This window comes from Rattus norvegicus, chromosome 13 (genome assembly GCF_021556685.1).
Source record: "Rattus norvegicus strain SHRSP/BbbUtx chromosome 13, alternate assembly SHRSP_T2T, whole genome shotgun sequence".
NCBI classification, from domain to species: domain Eukaryota; kingdom Metazoa; phylum Chordata; class Mammalia; order Rodentia; family Muridae; genus Rattus; species Rattus norvegicus.
Window position 1 is genome coordinate 71,554,788 of NC_141546.1, and position 19,900 is coordinate 71,574,687.

The following is a 19,900-nucleotide window of genomic DNA, read 5'->3' on the forward strand; positions in this document are numbered from 1 at the left end:
TACTGTCAACTTAACACAAGCTAGAGGAGAAGCCTCAATTGAGAAAATGCCTCCATGAGATCCAGCTGCAGGCAAGCCCATAGGACATTTTCTTAATTAGTGACTGATGTGAGAGAGCCCAGTCACCCATGGGCTGGGTCCTGGGTGCTATGAAAGCAGGCTGAGCAAGCCAGTAAGCAGCATCCTCCATGGCCTCTGCCTCAGCTCCTGCCTCCAGGTTCCTGCCCGGACTTCCTTTGATGATGGACAGTGGTGTGGAAGCGTGAGCCACACAAACCCTTTCCTTCCAAAGTAGTCTTGGTCATGGTGCTTCTTCACAGCAACAGTGAGGAACAGGCGTAACTTTATAGGCAAGTATTACTTATCTCAGAGCTTAAGATCAGAAAAAATATTAATTACATAATACAGAATTTGGGATTTTTTCACTAGATTTACCAGTTTCACTTGTTTTAGGTGATTACATATAAAGACAAGTTGTGTACACACACACACAACTTGTGTGTGTGTGTGTGTGTGTGTGTGTGTGTGTGTGTGCTTCTTGAGTCAGGAGTCAGCGTCTCATTTACTAGTTCTGGCTGGACTGGAGCTCACTGTGTATTCTAGGCTGGCCTCAAATTCATAGGGATTTGACTGCCTCTGCTTTCTGAGTGCTGGGATTAAAGGCCAAGTTATAAAAGCAACTTTCTCTTAAGAAACATTACACAATTCCTTATAATTTTAAGTGTTCCGGGAGGCTGTCAGACCAGCACTGTTTGGTGGCTGCTTCCGGGGAAAGTCCATCTCCTTACAGCCTGCAGCTACTTCTAAAGTGGAATTCTCTTTTTCCCCCTCTAAGGCAAAGGCTCTGTGGCAGGCAGACTAAAATGTTTATTTTATAATTGCCTGCTGAACTACGATAGTCTGTTTCCAGATGGTGCCCTTCCTTCAACCTGCACACAATCTCTCCTTGTTCAGAGCTATTCAACCTCCCGCTGATCCAGCTCCCCCAACCCCACTTAGGGCCACAGAGAGGAAATCCTAAGGAGGAGGGTCCCACCCCCTCCTGGCTCCAGCACTCTTCTAATGACGTAATATGTGGGCTGAACTAGAGTCTTCTGAGAACGAGAGGGAATCACTCTGGACTGTGTGGACAGTCTGTCGGCTGCAGCGGGTCACTGCCTTTCCCCACGCAGCAGACAGCACAGGCACAATGCCTTCTCGGCTGCATTAGAGAAAGTCCACAGTCACAAATTACATAGGTGGCCCAACAATTCAGTCAATCGGTGTTGCAAAGAGACGTTCCTTACTGCCTGGATTCACCGGTCAGAACAAAAATGCAGTTACCACTGAAGTCAGAGACGAACAAACTTCCACACTGATCTCAGAGAGCTCGGCAAGGACGCAAGCTCACGGACACGCTTTTTTCAACACCAAAGGTATTTTAATATTTCCCTTAGATTTATTCAAAATTCTATGTCAAATGCATCATTGTTCTTAGTACTAGAAAGTATGAGAGTTCCCAGGGAACTTTAGAAGATGTTGATTTGTATCTGAAGGTTTTGTTTTGCATCCTTCTGTAAAAATAGCCATGAAGTGATTCATGATGGTTACCGTGTTATTTGAGGTTCAAGCTAGTATGTGACTATAAATTGAGACATTCATGCTGGGTTCTAAAAACAAATGCTTTAGTGACATTAAAGTTTTACAAGTAACTCATTAAAAACTACCTAAGGCTCATACGGTGTGAGGATGTAGGATAAAGAACAACTGTGAGCTCGGTGAGTTTCTCTTCTGAATGATGGTGTGTGTGGAAAGACGTACACATCTACTGCGATTTTCAAAGTATGGCAACAAAACAAAGCTAAGAGCTGCTCAGCTGAACGCTTGCAACAAAATCTCAGTTACAACCCAACAAAACTCTTCTGAGACTCTAAGTTAATCTGTGGTATCCCATGTTAGGGTTAATCATTTTAAAGAGTTTCCTACAGCAGAAATTTTATTTTGGCAACAGATTAAAACTGGCAATTACCTGGAAAAATAATACTGACACAAACAATATTAAGATCTCCTTCAAGGTCAGGATTGAGAAGTATCAGGGTCACCAGGATTAACCATATGAATTCAGAAAATGTCAGTATTGAAGAAAAACTGGCAAGGCCAAAAGCCTGTTTTAAAATAACTGCCCCTTAGAGGAAGGAGCAAGCCCTCAACACTCTACAGGGCCGGCTCTGCTGATATGAGGATTATGAAATTACTACTCACCAACAGGAAGCTTTAACACAACACAGCAAGCCTGTTGAGCAAGCCATGGGAGGATTCCCTGACTTCTACTCTTTAGTGATAGGAGTTTTCAATACAACAAATAATAGTAATGTTCAAAACTTTGGTTTTTTAACTTTGGTTAACATTAAAACTCTCAACTGTGAGCCCTGTTAAAAACATTTTACAGCAGAGTCTGATAAAATTCCTAGTGATACTCCATTTGAAATACCGTCATCTCTGTTGCTGCTGCCATGAGAGAAGCAGTCTCTCATTCATCCTCAGATCTTCCCGTGCCTTACACAGGCATCTAATAGAGTGAGTGTGTGTGTGTGTGTGTGTGTGTGTGTGCGCGCGCGCGCGTGTGTGCGTGTGCATGCGTGCATGTTTGTGTGTGTGTGAGTGTAAATCACAAATGATTTGTCCATTTTGGGGACATTTCCCAGGCTATTCTCAGGTCAGTTCCTTACACACAGAGACAATCAGGAAGGTCTTCCCTCTGGCCAGTCAGTGCTTCTCAGCTAACTTCCCTGCCTCTGGCTATCTCGGCGTTTACTCTCCTTACAGCCGGCCACACAGGGGAGAGAAATACTAAGAATAGGAACATAACTACACGCACTTTTTCCTTTTCTACAGGCACCAGGCAAAGGCGCAGTCCAAACTTCAGTGTACTGAAACTAATTTTTAACATTCTCTTGAGACCTAGGAAAAAATAACATAAATAGAAAGGTTTTATGAGGTAACACAGATTTATGGGATCTTTCACTTTTAAAACTGAACATATGTGGGGAATATTAAATAAGAGATTATTTTTAGACAATGTGACAGTAAATAAATTGTAAAACTCAGTTCTTCGCTTGAGGTAGATGTAGTCTACCACTTACAGATGTCTCCTAACTGCAGGTTACGAGACGACGAGATCATCGCCGATGTAACGAAGCAGCACAGAATAAACACTGCAACCATAAGGAGCCCTTAATGTCACCTTAAATCTAACGATCGATTTTACCAACCAGAGTGACTCGAGTCAGAACAGACCAAAACCCCAAATAGTCCTCACGGTTTTAATGTAAAAGTTTCCTTGTCTTGGAAGCTTATTTCATTCTAGAAAGTATTTAGATAATTTTGAGTCAAGTCTTCAGTACTGACATTTTCTGAGTCCATATTGTTAATCTTGGTGACCCTAACACTTCCTTTCTGTCCTTTTATTAAAACGATACAAGGAGAGTTAGGAAAAATAATAAGTACTTGCCCAGAGGATAATGGCTTTAATTTTATTTTACTGTTCTGTTTATTTTAATAAAACTACAGGTAAATTCCTTGTAAATATGACTCCAAACACGCCATCAGTCTTAGTACAGGTAACCCTTGGAGAGTAAAAGATGTTCTGTGATAAACAATGTTTCGTCAGGTTTGCATTTCCTAGAATCAGAAGGCACAGCACAGGACAGAAGCTAACGTTCTCACGTGTGTGCCTTTGCCACCAGTCAGCAAAGAAAGCTCTGAGTAAATGATGGCATTTCTCCAAGTAACTCCCCAGCTCTTCCCATTCTTCACTGTTTTCACTACTTCTCTTCTTGAACACTCCACCAACCTGGAAACACCAGCCAAGGGGCCTGGCTTTCTGCACAGGTCGACAGTAGTCTGCACAGCTGCTGAAAGCCCATGTTTCACTAAGAAAAGTACATGTGCGTGTGCATGTGGGATGCTGTAAGGCAGATTACATAAACGCCACCTGATCGAGCACACATGGGCAGCAACAAGGGGTGTAGAACAGGCTAGACTATGTAAGAATGGCCTGCACATGCTTTTGCATAACAAGTGAACAGGCCAGGGAAAGCTACAAGCAGCCCATGCCAGGGTGCCTTCTGTTATGAGTGTTTCTGGTCCTCTGGGATGTTTCCTTTGAAAGTGATGCTGCCTCTTTCTTCAGCCTGCTACAGAGAATGCACCCCCAACAGAAAGTAGTCTAGAAAGCAGAGCCATATGATGAAAGTTAATTAAAAACATGAACCCAGCCAGAAGATGACCTGGGTTCAAATTCTGTCTCTACCTTTTAACAGCTGTGTGGTTACTGATCAGACACTTTAGGGCATCACTTCCTGGTTAGATGAGTGTAGAATCACCTGCCTCACCTAGCTGTGGTGAGGATGATGCAGTATGTTCACGTAAAGGACTGAGGACAATGACGCCTCAGAGCACTCAGCAGGCACTCAGTAGTGCTAGTCTGTGCTGTCAGAACCACACAAACACAACTTGGGGTCGACCTCTTGGATCAAGAAACAAAGGCTGAGGTAAAAAGGGCACTCAGAGAAGCTCCTTGGGTACACACCCTTGCTAGCCTTACAAACAGCAGACAGCATGAGCTGCTCTGGGGAAGCTTGCCCGTGAACCTGAGTAGGCCCAGGAACACTGCCCATGTCTACTTCCCCAGTCTACTGCACTATTCACCTGGGAGTGGACTAGAGAGAAAGAAGGAAATCTAGGTTCTTGAAAAGAGTTCCAGTGCCGGACTCTAAAGAACAGGGACTTCTCACCTGCCCCAGCCCACAGGGCACAGTCCAAGCACACATTCTGGCGTAACTGTTGCTGCTACAGCTACTAACTGGGGCCAGGAAACCAAAGTTGTAGACCTGTTTCTAATATTAGTGTGGCTTTGGCCCTTAGTGCACACATGGGTACAAAAAGGCCCTTTATATCCAATTTGGTAATGCTTGTTGAAAATTACGGTTTTGTCTTTTTTCACTAAAATACAACCCACTAGATTTTCTTAACAGAATACACCAGCTGAGTCAGTCACCTATAACTTAGAGCATAAACATGACTGCAGTTTAGGATACACAATTACCCACAATGACTGTGAACATCCGTCATTCTTAAACTTGTCTCTAGTCTCAAAAGCAGATGATATAAAAACTGTTCCACTTTCTATTGCTCTAAAATGTCTGGCTTGGTAGGTTAAAAAAAAAATCACAGTATTTATTACAGACGACCAACTTAACTGATCTTACAGTATTCTAATTTAAAACCCTGAGTAGTAAGATCACGTGGAGACTGCAGTAAAAACCCAACAAAACTCTAATATCTGATATACATCACGAGCTATTCTCATAGCCCTGAGACAGTGAGCTTCCTAGTGGGGTCTTAAAGCGCCCATAAGTCTTGCACTGTGCCTTTTATAGCACAGGCACGCGTGCAAATTTCCTGAGAGCCTGGGAACAGAGACTATGTAAGATGGCAGGTGGCAGCTATAAGAGTGTCAAGAGAAGGGTCTAATCTTCAAACAAATGTCGAGATACAAACCTAACAGTGAACTTACAACTTCATGCTAAATCTAATTTACTAATACAAACCTTTTTAGAAAAGTTTCCCCTTAAATGCTATAGTGGTCTCAATGAGAAATGTCCTCTATAGGTGTGTATTTAAACAGGTGGCCCCAGTTGGTGGCACTGTTGGTGGCCTTGCTGGAGGAAGAATCACTGGTGCTGGGCTGGAGATTTCAGAGCTCCATTTCATGTCTAGTTCCGTGTCTTTGCTGGTCTGACGTCTCAATTCCTGTCACTGCTGCCAGACCTCTCCACCAGAACAGATTCTTACCCCTCTAAAAGTGTAAACCAAGACATACTCTTTCTCCTTAAGTGGCTTCTGGCTATATGTTACCATAACTAACAGGTGTTTTTTTTTATATTACTGCTCTAAAAATTATTAGCTTTATATTCACTGGGTTTTATTGTATTTTTGTTGAAGTATATCATGTATCTTGACCACGTTCATGCTCTATTTTCTACTCTAGTCTTTTCCCCAAATAATCTATTTTCATAATTCCCTGTTTTCATGTCATGTGTCATGTATGTCTACAGAAAACCTAGTTTCCATGTATAAGAGAGAAAATACAAGACATTTGCTTTTTTGGGTCTGGTCTATTTCCTTAGTAAGATGACTTTGATTCTGTTTTTCTGCAAGATTCTGTTGTTTCTGGCTGAGGCACTGTATATATATAGAATATATAAAATGTATATATTACATATATACGTACGACATTTTTTTCATTCTTCTCTTGATGGACACCTAGGCTATTACTTGGCCGTGGTCAACAGTGCTGCAGTAAACACGTGTAAGCACGTGTCTCTGAAGTGTGCCGACTCAGGGCCTTTTAGATAGATAGAGGAGAACAGTTCAGCCGCACGATGGTTCTACTTCCTGTTTGAGCCACACGGACCCCCGTAGTGACTGTTCTAGTTTATAGTCCCGCTGCCTGTGTATAGAATGTGTCTCCACACTCATCCTGGCCAGCATCTGCCATATTTTTTAGTAATAGCTATTCTAATAGGGATGAGATAGAAACTCAATGTAATTTTGGTTTGTATGTAAACTCGTATTAATTCTTTTTGTTTTCCCTTCACTTACTGCTTCACATCAAAAGACGCTGTGGTAGAATTCACTTCAAAATGAAGACTTTTGTCTGGATCCTAAGTGTGGTACTCTTCCTACTGGGCATTGGTCACTGCAAAGGAGGACAATTCAAAATAAAAAAAACAACCCAAAGGAGATATCCCCGTGCTACAGATGGTAAAGAGGAAACAAAGAAATGTTCATATACATTCTTGGTACCCGAACAGAAAATAACAGGGCCAATCTGTGTCAACACCAAAGGTCAGGATGCGGGCACTATTAAAGACATGATCACCAGGATGGACCTTGAGAACCTGAAGGATGTGCTCTCTAGGCAGAAACGAGAGATAGATGTCCTGCAGCTGGTGGTGGATGTGGATGGGAACATTGTGAATGAGGTGAAGCTGCTGAGAAAGGAGAGCCGGAACATGAACTCCAGAGTCACTCAACTCTATATGCAGCTACTACATGAGATCATCCGTAAGAGAGATAACTCACTCGAACTTTCCCAGCTGGAAAACAAAATCCTCAATGTCACCACAGAAATGCTCAAGATGGCAACACGATACCGGGAGCTAGAGGTGAAATATGCTTCCTTGACTGATCTTGTCAATAACCAGTCTGTGATGATCACTGTACTGGAAGAGCAGTGCTTGAGGCTATTTTCCCGACAAGACCCCCACGTGTCTCCCCCTCTTGTCCAGGTGGTACCACGACACATTCCTAACAGCCACCAGGACACCCCTGGTCTGCTGGCAGGCAATGAGATACAGAGGGATCCAGGTTATCCCAGAGACTTAATGCCACCACCTGATCTGGCAACAGCTCCCACAAAAAGCCCTTTCAAGATTCCAGCAGTGACTTTCATCAATGAAGGTGAGTTACCGTTTCCTGGTCAATGGAAGAACGAAGCTGCCATGCTGTACAATCCATGCGACAATACTCTTAGAACGTCCTAGTTCTTATGTGCTGATGTCACGCTCAACCAAAACATCACTTTCTAAAGTAATATTAGGATTTGATATAAAAGATCTCTTTTCTCCCTGCTGTAAATTTCTAGGTGCTTATAGTTCCCCCGACCCCCCACCCTCATCCCGTGGCAGAAAGGACTCTGCCACCCGAGTTCTTACCATAGAGGCTGCTGTCAATGAGAATGACCACTGACAGACTACCTGAAGGAACTCACTCTACCTCCCGCTCTGCTGCCAGCTCCACTTCCTCCCCGCCCTTCAGAACCCTTTCCGATTCCTCTTGCCTTCTTGCTGTCTTTTCAAAAAGACATTTTAACATTTGTCCCCCTTGTCCTCAAGCCTGCAATGGTATGTCCTTATCTCCACTCAGAGTATGCTTCCTACACTGCTCCAAGTCTAATCAGGTCCTCCTCCTTTCCAACTTCAAAACACCTTACGAAGCCTACCTTTGACTCTATTTTCTAAGGCTAAATGATCCTGAGTGTCCTCCCTTCCTCTCCCTGTTTTGCTCTGGGCCTTGCCTCTGGGTGACCAACCAGTGAACGAGTCCTATGCTTCACTTACTACTGTCACATGTGTACCCATTGTCTCACCAGTCACTCTCTTGAGCCCTTCACAGCATTGCTTCCTTACAGTGGGGGAGGGGTGGGGGACTCAGCAGCCCAGAAGGAGACCGTAAAAGCAGCACTAGGAAACTAGTGCATGAGGCTGTGTGCATCAGTGGCAGCCCCCGCGCCTGGCTTCCATACAGTCACACTCCAGTCTTCTTATCGCCACTGTGAACAAGTTGTCTTCCAGACTCTGTATTTTAGAGCTCCCCACATCTCAGGATGTCAAGGGCTACCTGCCCCTCCTGGTGTAAGAGACTCTTTACTGTGCCACTGGTTCCTCTACTGAAATGAGTGATCTAGGCTCACCTAAGACTTCCAAGAATCAGACAGACAGTACTCTTTCCCCAAATCCCAGGCTACCTCTTTCTTTTTTATCTGTTTTCTATATCACACTATACTGGAGTTACTGACATCTGTTTGCTTGCATTCCTGCTGAACCAAGTTTGGCATAGTGTGCTCATTGTATTTGAGTAAGTAAGCAAGCCCTAAAACAATCATTTTCTTACCAACGTTTTCCTTACAGAAACAATTATCATGACATAAAGGACACAGGCGTGGGTAGTGCATTCCTTTAACTACAGTAAGGGCTGGGAGGGCAGTTCAGAGTTCCTAACACTGAGGTCATTTGGGCTACCAAGACAAACTGTTTCAAAACAAACGTGTATTTGTTTAAACAAAAATCCAGAAATACCAACCATCTTTTTAAAAATGCTCAACAGCCTAAGAAGCAGAAATAAAAAGTTAACATTTTAGACATTTCTTTTTTCCTCTTATAAACACGGTAATCAGTATATTTTCCGAAGATTATATTCTTAAGACAAATTTCTTTCAGACAGACTTACCTGTCTTCATAAACAGAGTCACCTGAATTCTACTCAAGTCCCCACTTTTACCATTCAGAGCCCAAACAGTAATTCAGATCCAGATAGCCCACAAGAGTAGCTGGAAGGGAGCAAGTTTCACACTCCATGCTGCGCCTGTGCCCTCTCTTACCTTATCTACAATGGGAATGGCAGTGTTAGTACTGAGTGTTCACAGCCATGCCTGACACCAAATACTGGTTCCTACTGAAAACGTGCAACTGGTTGCTAACTGCTTCCAACAGTTACTCCCTTGCAATGCACTCTATACACTGGCAAGGAGCCGCTTTTGTAAAGTATGCATAGACAGACTTCTGCTCATCAACTTTCTCCAAAAAAAGGAAAGTATAGTTGTCTTTTGCTACTGTGTGCGTTCTTCGTTCTTCCACCCCTTGAACCCCTAATACTAGATAAGAGAGAAAAAGGAACAGAGAGGAAGGAAAGGGATCCCTGACTAAAGCCGGGGATGGGACAGGGGTGATGGCATCATTAGACAACTTCCTGTTGATTAGGGGCCTCGAGTTCCTTGGGGGCAAGTTTGATCTAATATCAGGATATCTAATTCCCTCTTCTTGTTTCTTCTTTGTGCATGAGTACTTAACAAACTGAGACCACCAACAACAACTAACTAACTAGGCGCCCCATCTCTCAGGGCCCTAGCATTTATATACGCTCCCAGAACTCCAAATGTTGCACAATGGCAGAAACTGTCTGCAGCTGGCAAAGCCGTGATTCTGCTAGAGCAGCCTCACATCCCCACACCTGGGTTTAAAATGAAAACATTCTCATAATAGTTCTGTGTTTTTTTAAAAAACAAAATTCCAGAATTCTCACTACAAGAAAGACTCATTTTCCTTTCATGTGCCGCCTTCATAAACACTTGTTCCAACAAAGAAATCCACTCCCTTCTAATAATTCTGGGACTTCCATCCATTCAAACGGTAAGGATGAAATCAAACGAATGAATCCATGATGCAAAGGGCTTCCTCCTTATGCCCTTGCTGACCTCCCAGGCCTAGAGTAGGTGTTTATATCCACGAATACCTCTACTGTCTGTAACACACACATTTACTGAATTATCTCACCTTTACAAATACCCGCGGCCCATCTAAGTGAAATGCATTCTAAAACATGTCTTTCCAGCAGAAGGATCCTGCATTTCATCTGTTGGTGCTGAAACATTAGATGATTTGATAACGCAAAGCCTCTTAACATGGTCAATCTAAAGACCTTCATGAAAACAAGTGTTAAGAGCAGCAAGAGTATCATAAAATTAGGTAAGTTAGCAACCTAAGTCCTTCAACTCTCACTCTGACAGAGCCAGCTACTGTACTCACACAGGCTCTGACGAGAGGGCTCGCTACTATGCATACACATGCTCTGACACAGGTGGCTACTGTCCTCATACATGCTCTAGCACCAAGTGGCTCACTGCAGTGTTATACACGTAGGTAGTCATTCTAGAGTCTCTATGTGCATGACAGAGACACATGATTCATACTACCTAGAGAAGGTATTAAGCTGGACTGAAAAGCTGGCTCAAAAACTCCATCTATATGAGGAATAGGAAGAGTTAAATTCACCACACAAAAACTAGTTTTCTGCTTTAGAGAAGAATTAAAATGTGTATCATAGGAGATGAATGAATCCTATTTCAAGATTACTGCATTCAAGAAAAGGGTTCTGCACTCAAGATAAAGTCTGAGTGTAAAGAGTCTATACTCTTTGAAGCAAGAAATTTCTGAACCAGAGGTAAATTTGTCTGATAATATGCAAAGCAGCAAGCTAAATTTAAATTTTCAAAAATAAAGCTGATAAGTTTGTACTAATAGCTGTAAGAATTTTTGTTAAATGTGATCCAGAGAAAAAAGTTTCTATAAAAAAAAAAAACCTATTTCTAATTCTAGAGCAAAAATTTTAAAAGGAAAGAAAGCAACAATAAGAAAATGTTTCTGGGGGTTGGGGATTTAGCTCAGTGGTAGTGAGTTTGCCTAGTAAGCGCAAGGCCCTGGTTTCGGTTCTCAGCTCCAAAAAAAAAAAAAAAAAAAAAAAAAAAAGAAAAAAGAATAGAAAAGAAAAAAAAGAGGGGTTGGGAATATTTAGCTCAGTGGTAGAGCACTTGCCTAGCAAGCGCAAGGCCCATGACTGAGGCTATAAACATCATCCTGTCATTTATACTGCAGACACAGGAACGTACAACAGCTGTGTAAGACTAAACACACTTCAGCATGCAGCCCACATGTGGCCTAAACAAGGCCCCTCAACTCCCAATGGTCCAACTCTGATTCACTAAGCTTAGATAGGAAGACAGCAAACTCCTGTTCTATCTCAGCTCTTAATTCATTCTTACCATGTGTTCTGCTTGAAACCTCATTAGAATGCTTAGCCATGCTGTGTTAGAACTAACCTTTTCTTATCACTTCTCTCACCTCCCACTTAATCTCAAGGTTCTTTATCAATCTCTGGATGTGGAAAATAGTCTAGCCTGCATTAGATTCAAAAAAGGTAACTCTTTTTTTTTTTTTTTTTTGGTTCTTTTTTTCGGAGCTGGGGACCGAACCCAGGGCCTTGCGCTTCCTAGGTAAGCGCTCTACCACTGAGCTAAATCCTCAGCCCCAAAAGGTAACTCTTTTAAATTAAAAAAAAATTCTTTCATTTGTGCTTGGCCAAAGGTCAACACCATGTGCCCTTTTTTTTTTTGAGATAGGAAGGTTTTCCATTAAATTTGAAGTTCACTGATTTGAGTAAATTGGTTGGGATTTCCTCTCTCTGACTCCCAACCCAGTGCTGAAAACTTACATTGTCCAGCTTTTACGTGAATGCTGGCATTCAGAATCAGTCCTTGTAACTGTACAGAAGGAAAGTTAGTCTGAGTCTTCTCGCCACTCTCCAGAAAAGGCTCTTAATTGACAATATACAACCAAAAACATTCTGAAAATGACCACCATCAGAAATAATTTAGTATCTGAGAGTCCCCAAGTGAACTCAAACCATTCATGGCCAACAAAGAAAAAGTTCTGCCTGTGAATTCTGCTTACCTGTCAGGCATCATAGGACATGCAGAGAAACCTGAGGGTGGGGCTAGGGGCCACTTCACTTTCCTCTCCACTGCTCCTTCACATGTGACATTACAGCTGTCATCCTACCTGCAACGTAAGGATTCTTCTCTGCCTGACTATGACACAGCTCTGTAACGTGAAATTATTCTTATGTGATTAAGGGAAAGAAAAGGGGTGACATGAGTAACAGTGTTTTTTCCCCCCCACAATAATGATTTGTGCTGCATGTAACACAGCCGAGTGTAAAGTATGTTACTGGCTAAACTCAGCCATTACCTCTCATGTATGAACCTTCACACCGTGACTGTTCAGTAATGTCTTACTTCTCTGTGACAGAAATGACTATATTGTAACCTTCAACTAGCCGTCCTAAACGGTTCAATGAGCATGTATGGATCACATAAAGTCCTGAAGGTATTTAGTACATTGCTTCTGCATGTGAAGATGAGGGGCTGAGGGTCCCTGTGATGGCGGTTCTGTTAAGTACTGTGTGGAAAGCTTTGAGCAGAGATAAGCACAGTGCACACACCACAGTCCCAGCACTCGGGGTGCTGAGGCACGGAGTTCTGGAGATCAAAGTCTGTCTCAATAGTAAAGGGAATCTCTGAATACTTTGACTGAGAACTCTGGAAAACAAAACACGTAGAGCGAAAGGACTTCCAGCATTGGGGACTGAGGCGGGTGACTGTGACTTCAAAGCTTGTATTATACTACCAGTACCAGGCCAGCCTGGGCTACAGGGTGAGAGCCCATCTCAAAATGAAAAACAACTTTAACTAGGGAATACAAAAAAACAAGAATTTTAAAAAATATTTATTTTGTAGCACTTACTCTGGAGGTCTTCACAATAGACACAAATACAAGGAAATCTCAGAAGAGAGAAAATGAGCCAATGAAACTGAGAGTACAAAAACACAATTATCTAACGTTACCTCTTTAAAAAAAGATTTACTTATTTTATGTATGTGAGTACACTGTAGCTGTCTTCAGACACACCACAAGAGGGCCTCGGATCCCATTACAGATGGTTGTGAGCCACCATGTGGTTGCTGGGAATTGAATTCAGGACCTCTGGAAGAGCAGTTCGTGCTGAGCTCTCTCTCCAGCCCCTGTGATGTTATTTTTAAAAGATGCCATTTTCCAGGTTATGCTTTTACTAGTAATCTATAGTACAGATAGACACTGATAATTTTAAAATTTTGAAAAAGCTATAGGGGGTTGGGGATTTAGCTCAGTGGTAGAGCTCTTGCCTAACAAGCGCAAGGCCGTGGTTTTGGTCCCCAGCTCCGAAAAAAAGAAAAAAAAGAAAAAAGAAAAAAAGAAAAAAGGAAAAAAAGAAAAGAGAAAAAAAGAAAAAGCTATATATGAAAATAAAAAAAATGGAGTAGAGAATCTGACTCACTCCGTTTTTATATATAGCTTTCCATTCCCTTGGATTTAAAATTAAAAGACTTATTCATTTACTTAGCAAATTTGCCTGATGCCCAGTTATAACACGGAGACATGAAGTCGGAGGAACACACAGTGCGTCCATCCTCAAGGGGCAATCCCGGAGGAAGAGCTCACATTCCCTAAGCATCTCCTCCAATGACAGACACAACATTTACATAATGAAATTAATTTATCTTAGCAAGATCCAATGGGAACCACACTATGTTATTAGCACAACGTATGGAACACTTCTTAAAACTTCAGCCATCCTACTGAAATTATAGAACAGAAGAAATTCTTTTAAGAACACTGACTAAACTATTTTCAGATACTTAAAAATTACACATAATTTTAAAATATTCAGTAAAAAATCTTTGATGAATGACTTTAAAAATCTCTTGTTCAAATAGATCTATATTTAGCATAAATTTTTTCTGAGTCATAATTTTAGTATGCTTTTATAATAAAAATCTTGAAACCTTGGCGTAGTATGAAACGTAAGGATGTTCCGTAGAATGAGACGATATTTTCTCTAGATCCCACAGTATACAAATCAGATCCTATAAATGATTTAACATCATGTTTTTGTCATTTTTAAGAAGTTGAAACATCTTAGCTGGCTAAAAATAGAATGTCCAGGAAGTAAGATCCTACTACCAAACTTGACACCTGAGATCGATCCCCGGGACCTACCTGATGGGGAGAACCTGCTCCTGCAGGCTGTCTTTGACGTTCTTGCACAGAATAATAAATTTAACAATACAGCCCAGCGAATACTATGAAATAAAAGGGCAGACAGTACGCAGCGATTCAGAATTTACCTGGGAGCAGAAGTGAGCATGGAGGAGACCTTAACTAGCTATTACCTATGCAACAGCATAAGCTGTCATGGGTCACTGGGCAGCTCTGATGAGAGAATCACCCTCAGCCATAACTCATTCAGTCTCTTGGGAAGGCACTGAGACCAACATTCCTACATGCTTTCTAGTATTAAGACAGGGTCTCCACTGCAGCCAGGCTGTCTGGAGCTCACTATATGCCCCACGCTGACCTTACACTTGCAGTAATCATCTGGCCTTAGCCTCTGAGTTCTGAGATTAAAAGTGGGGGGCGTAACACCTGGCTTGACATGTATTCTTTATAGATATGAGAGAAAGTTAAGATTATTTAAATTTAGAGGATTCTACTTTCTTTATTTCAGAACTTCTTAGCAATTAGTGAGTGCACAGACGAATACTACTGAGCTCCTAAAAGGGAACACAGGCTTAACACGGTCAGAAGTTACTAGGCTGCGCTCCACTTCCATCAACACAGGAACTTTGTTCCCTCGAAATAAAAAAGTCAGACACTATAAACCTGGCACCAGGAAAATACCTATGTAAATACCAGCAAGTCAATCCCACGGCATTTTGCAAAAATGTAGAAAAAAGTAAAGCTGGTAAGAATAGTCATTCAGCTCAGTACCTACTATAGCAAAGATCAGAACAAACTTCAGCTTAGAAAACTGAAGCACGAGGGACTAAGCCATTGCTAGAATAAAGACCAGGGCTTGAGAAAACATTTGTTAAAAACAACTGACATGACACACGGTGTTTCAGAAGTGCACGTTTGCAGTGTACAGAGCAGAGGAGAGTGGGAGATGAGACAAGCTAATACTTTGAGTCCTGGGCCTGATGCCGCCCTTCCCTTCCCTTCAGCTTCACTATCATTTTAATTAGTTTCCTCAGCTTTGATAGAGCATTATGCACACAGCAGATAAGTGAAGTTATCTGTAAAGAAGCAAATGAAGGTAAGAAGCCTGATTTCACAACTATTTAATACTTATCTCTTACATTTCTCACATATCAATATCTAAATTACAGGACCATTCAAAGACTGTCAGCAAGCAAAAGAAGCCGGGCACTCAGCCAGTGGGATTTACATGATTAAACCCGAAAACAGCCACGGTCCGGTGCAGTTATGGTGTGAGAACAGTCTGGACCCTGGGGGTTGGACTGTTATTCAGAAAAGAACAGATGGCTCTGTCAATTTCTTCAGAAACTGGGAAAACTATAAGGTAAATGAGCAAGTTCAGACCTGGGGAAGGTAGACCGGAGAGGTCTCACAATACCGACCACCCCAGGAGTAAGCGAGACTGCAGAAAGCAGAACTTTTCCATTTGATTTTCATCATTTAGCAAAAGGTTTATTTTCTTCTCCAGTTGAGGAGCCAAAGTTAAAATGTGAAAAGAAAACTAAAGATAACCTTAAATTGTTCTTTTGAGTCTGGATAACTTAGAAAGGTAACTTAATTTCATTTTCGAATTTTAAAATCTATTTATTTGTGAGTGCTTTGCCTGCATTTACATGTGCACACCAGGATGTCAGAACCCTTAGAACTGGACTTACAGCTGGCTGTGAGCTGCCATGTGGGTACTGGGAACCCAACCCAGGAAATGCTCAGAACCACTGAGCCATCTCCACTTTTTTTTTGAGCCATCTCCAAGTCCCCCAATTCCACTTTTTAATGCAAGTGCTTTTTTTTTTTTTATTATGATTTGTGTGGTATTTAAGCAATAACAAATTATACAACTTTTTAAAACTGATTCCTTCTCTTGAACTAATTAATTTTAATAGCCATGCTTTAAGTTGTATCATGACATATACTGTAGTGGTATGAATACAATAGATTTCCAGACAGAACCAGATCATGTGATACCAGTGTGAGGAAGTAACAACTGGTCTACTGGTAACTCTGATGTTTATGTGGTAATTTGTGAGTGAGATTTACATATCAGTTAAGGACAGCAGACAGGAGAGAACAGATTTTCTAGAGGGTAACTTCTGTGCTCAAAACTGTGAAGTAACCATGTGCTTACTCATTCTTAGGTGAGATTTTTCTGGCAGTTAAGGGTAAAATGTTAATATATCCAGAAATTTCTAAACAAGTAACTGCTACAAATTCGTGTGTGTGTGACTTTCTTGCAATCTTTTTGAAGACAAACTTTCAGTGTTAAGATGAAGTTTACTAAATCTATTCTGCTGCAAATGTCCAATGTCAAATACTTATTAAAATAATTCAGTCCATTTGTTTCAGACAGTAATTTACAACTTTCACAGGGTAAACTATAAATATTACTATAATAGTTATTTTATTTATTTATTTATTTATTTTTGAGCTGGGGACCGAACCCAGGGCCTTGTGCTTGCTAGGCAAGCGCTCTACCGCTGAGCTAAATCCCCAACCCCTATTTTACTTATAATAAAATTAAAGATTACCTGTTTTAACACACACAGTATCATTTTGACTGAACAATGATCATGATTTTAGAAACACTTTGTTTGCATAATATGGGTACAGTATCACATGCTCTCAACACACTGTATTTCAGTCAGTATTTTTAGGAACTATCAATACATTTTATTGTCTTTTGCTTTTACTCTTTGTAGCATTTGAAGCCACAAAAACTAACACTGGCATTAAAATAAAGCAAAGCAAAAGAAAGTGGCACTGTGGAACCAAAACGCACTAACAGAAATGAGGCCGCCTACCATGGAGTCACACCACCTTGCATGGACACCCCTCACTCTGCTCAGTATTTAAACTTCATTTGTAGCAGTAACAACATTTACCATCTAAACTTACCAATATGTTCATGCTTCTGTGTCTATCAACAGAAAGGGTTTGGAAACATTGATGGAGAGTACTGGCTTGGACTGGATAATATCTACAAGCTTAGTAATCAAGACAATTATAAGCTGATGATTGAATTAGAAGACTGGAGTGAGAAGAAGGTCTATGCGGAATACAGCAGCTTTCGCCTGGAGCCTGAAAGTGACTACTACAGACTGCGCCTGGGGACTTACCAGGGGAATGCTGGGGATTCTATGATGTGGCATAATGGTAAACAATTCACCACGCTGGACAGAGATAAAGATATGTATACAGGTAAACAAACAAACAAACAAGGCTGTACAGTCAACAAGCTCTGTGCATTAAATAGAACAAAGCTACTAAAGTGTACTAAATGCTTCTCAAATCTCAAAATGGTTATTTTGGACACAGTCAAAGGGAAGGTAGGTTTCCAGTCCTGTCTCTCTCCTTCCTCTTTTGCCAATGGGAATTAAGTTAAAATAGTGCCCAACATGCTACTTGGTAAGGTAATAGCTGAATACAAAATTTAGTCAGTATTCATGGTAGGTATCTCTTTATCAGTACAGAAACGTGTTTTTAAAAAGACAGAAGTATAGTAGATTAAATTTAAAAGTCTATACACTCTTGAATTATGTTATGAAATGTGCTGCATTTCACAACCTCTGTTCCCATCTAAGACACACTCTTAGACCATAGAGCTGAGTGGTTGACCTCTTTTGGTCCCATAAGCCCTTATCAAGATGATGCCATCTCATAAGAACCTGCCCTGGACAACAGCACCCACCCAAGGGCCTTATGCCCGCCACAGTCTGTTCCCTAATATGGCTGCTAGTGTTACTGCCAGTTTGACATAATCCACAATCACCTGGGAAGGGAATCTCACTGGGAATTGTGTAGGTTGTGTTGGCCTATGGCATGTTCTTGGGGGACTATCTTGACTAAGTTAATTGGGGTAGGAAGATCTGCCGCTGTGGGGTGGTATCATTCCTTAGGCAGAGGCCTCTCACCTGTATAAGAATACAAAAAGCGGGGTTGGGGATTTGGCTCAGTGGTAGAGTGCTTGCCTAGCATGCGCAAGGCCCTGGGTTCGGTCCCCAGCTCCGAAAAAAAGAAAAAAAAAAAAAAAAGAATACAAAAAGCAAACTGAGCCACTAGCATCACATCTTCATTGTTCTGTGTTCCAGATTATGGGTGTGACGTCACCAAATCCCTCAAGCTCTTGCTGCCATGACTTCCTTGCTCTGAGGAACGGTAGCTTGGAGCTGTGAGCTGAAATGAACCTTTAGCCTCTCCTTGCCCTTTAAGTTGCTTTTCTCACAGTTTTATCACAGCAGCAGAAACAGGAACTAAGAAATGTTACTTGGTTTCATTTTTCTAAGAATATTTATCACCACCTAATAAAACATTTTGTTTCCTAACCTCCAAAGGGTAAAAGTTTTAGTTCCCCACTGAGTCTCCAGCATCTATGGTTTCTGACATGGTAGGTGTCCAGCTAGTATATGAATGTTAGTCAGAGTTTCATTTCCAAGTGGGTGTAGCTTGGTTTTATTTTGGCTTTCCCCAGAACTTGTTCTTCCCAAAGAACATTGAGGTTGCCTTAGAAGTCCTAAAAACCAAGACAAACCCTGCTGGAGTCAGTCGTTCACACTGCTCCGAGCAAAGCACATACCCTTGACAGTTTGCAAGTGCCACAGGTAGGACTTTTACTTCACTGTCTGTATTTCTCCTGCAGGAAACTGCGCCCACTTTCATAAAGGAGGCTGGTGGTACAATGCCTGTGCACACTCTAACCTCAACGGTGTATGGTATAGAGGTGGCCATTACAGAAGCAAGCACCAGGATGGAATTTTCTGGGCTGAGTACAGAGGCGGGTCCTACTCCTTGAGAGCAGTGCAGATGATGGTCAAACCCATTGACTGACGGCTCCAAGTAAATGGCACAGAGCTTCACGTCCGGTTCCCCAAGTCTAAACATCATGTTACTTTGCACAACTCATTTTTACAGGTACAGTTTGTAAAATACATTGTACTACTATAAGAATGTATCTGTGAATACAGTTCCATTTTCCTTCAACGTGCTACAGAAGATTATTCAAGTCCTTGTTATTTTAAAAATTATATTGACTGAATATTGGTAAATATAAATATTTGCCACAATCTTAGCTTTATTCTGAATCAAATCCAAATACATGTGCAAGATACTTTGATTTATTTAAAAAAATATAAGACTGCTCTAATTTCCACTGAAAAAAATATTTTAAGAGTTCAGCCAACTAGTGCATTTTATTTATGAAAATACAGACAGGAAACTAGAGAAAAAATGTCTAGTTTTGCCACTAGAAAATGTTTTCCACTAAATAAATCTTTAAAATAAAAATTTAAATTGAATTTATGCTTGAATCACTTGTAATGATTTTCCTCTAATAATTTAGGACACAAAGTACAAAATATATCACTTTAACAATGCATAACTAACGCCCTCATTGCTTAAATGGGGAATGCATAAAAACAAGTTAATTTTTTAACAGTCATGATATGCTAATAAATACATGTTATATAATGACAAAAATAATAGGGTACCGGTATCACAAAATCACCACTATACCAATTTTTAATATATCTGAATTATGATTCTAAATTATGTGTTCCTTACTCCCTTATCCAATTTATTGAACTTTACCTTAAAAGAAAATACCTAACTTGGGG

At 41.1% G+C, this 19,900-nt stretch overlaps 2 protein-coding genes across 47 annotated transcripts in view; one reads left to right on the forward strand and one right to left on the reverse strand.

Annotated features, from left to right (window-relative positions):
* The window catches only part of Ralgps2 (Ral GEF with PH domain and SH3 binding motif 2), a 180,247-nt gene that overhangs the window by 37,328 nt on the left and 123,019 nt on the right, over positions 1–19,900 (reverse strand). For 2 of the 46 annotated variants that reach the window (XM_087580923.1, XM_087580922.1), the window contains exon 1: positions 6,646–6,742. The gene's annotated coding sequence lies outside the window, so the exon portion shown is untranslated. 46 annotated transcript variants of the gene reach the window in all.
* Positions 1,114–19,582, forward strand: Angptl1 (angiopoietin-like 1). Its single transcript, NM_001402356.1, is given in 5 exon segments — positions 1,114–1,415; positions 6,662–7,506; positions 15,425–15,618; positions 17,219–17,489; positions 18,928–19,582. Coding segments are annotated over 4 exon segments (1,473 nt in total). The 5' UTR covers positions 1,114–1,415; positions 6,662–6,686; the 3' UTR covers positions 19,116–19,582.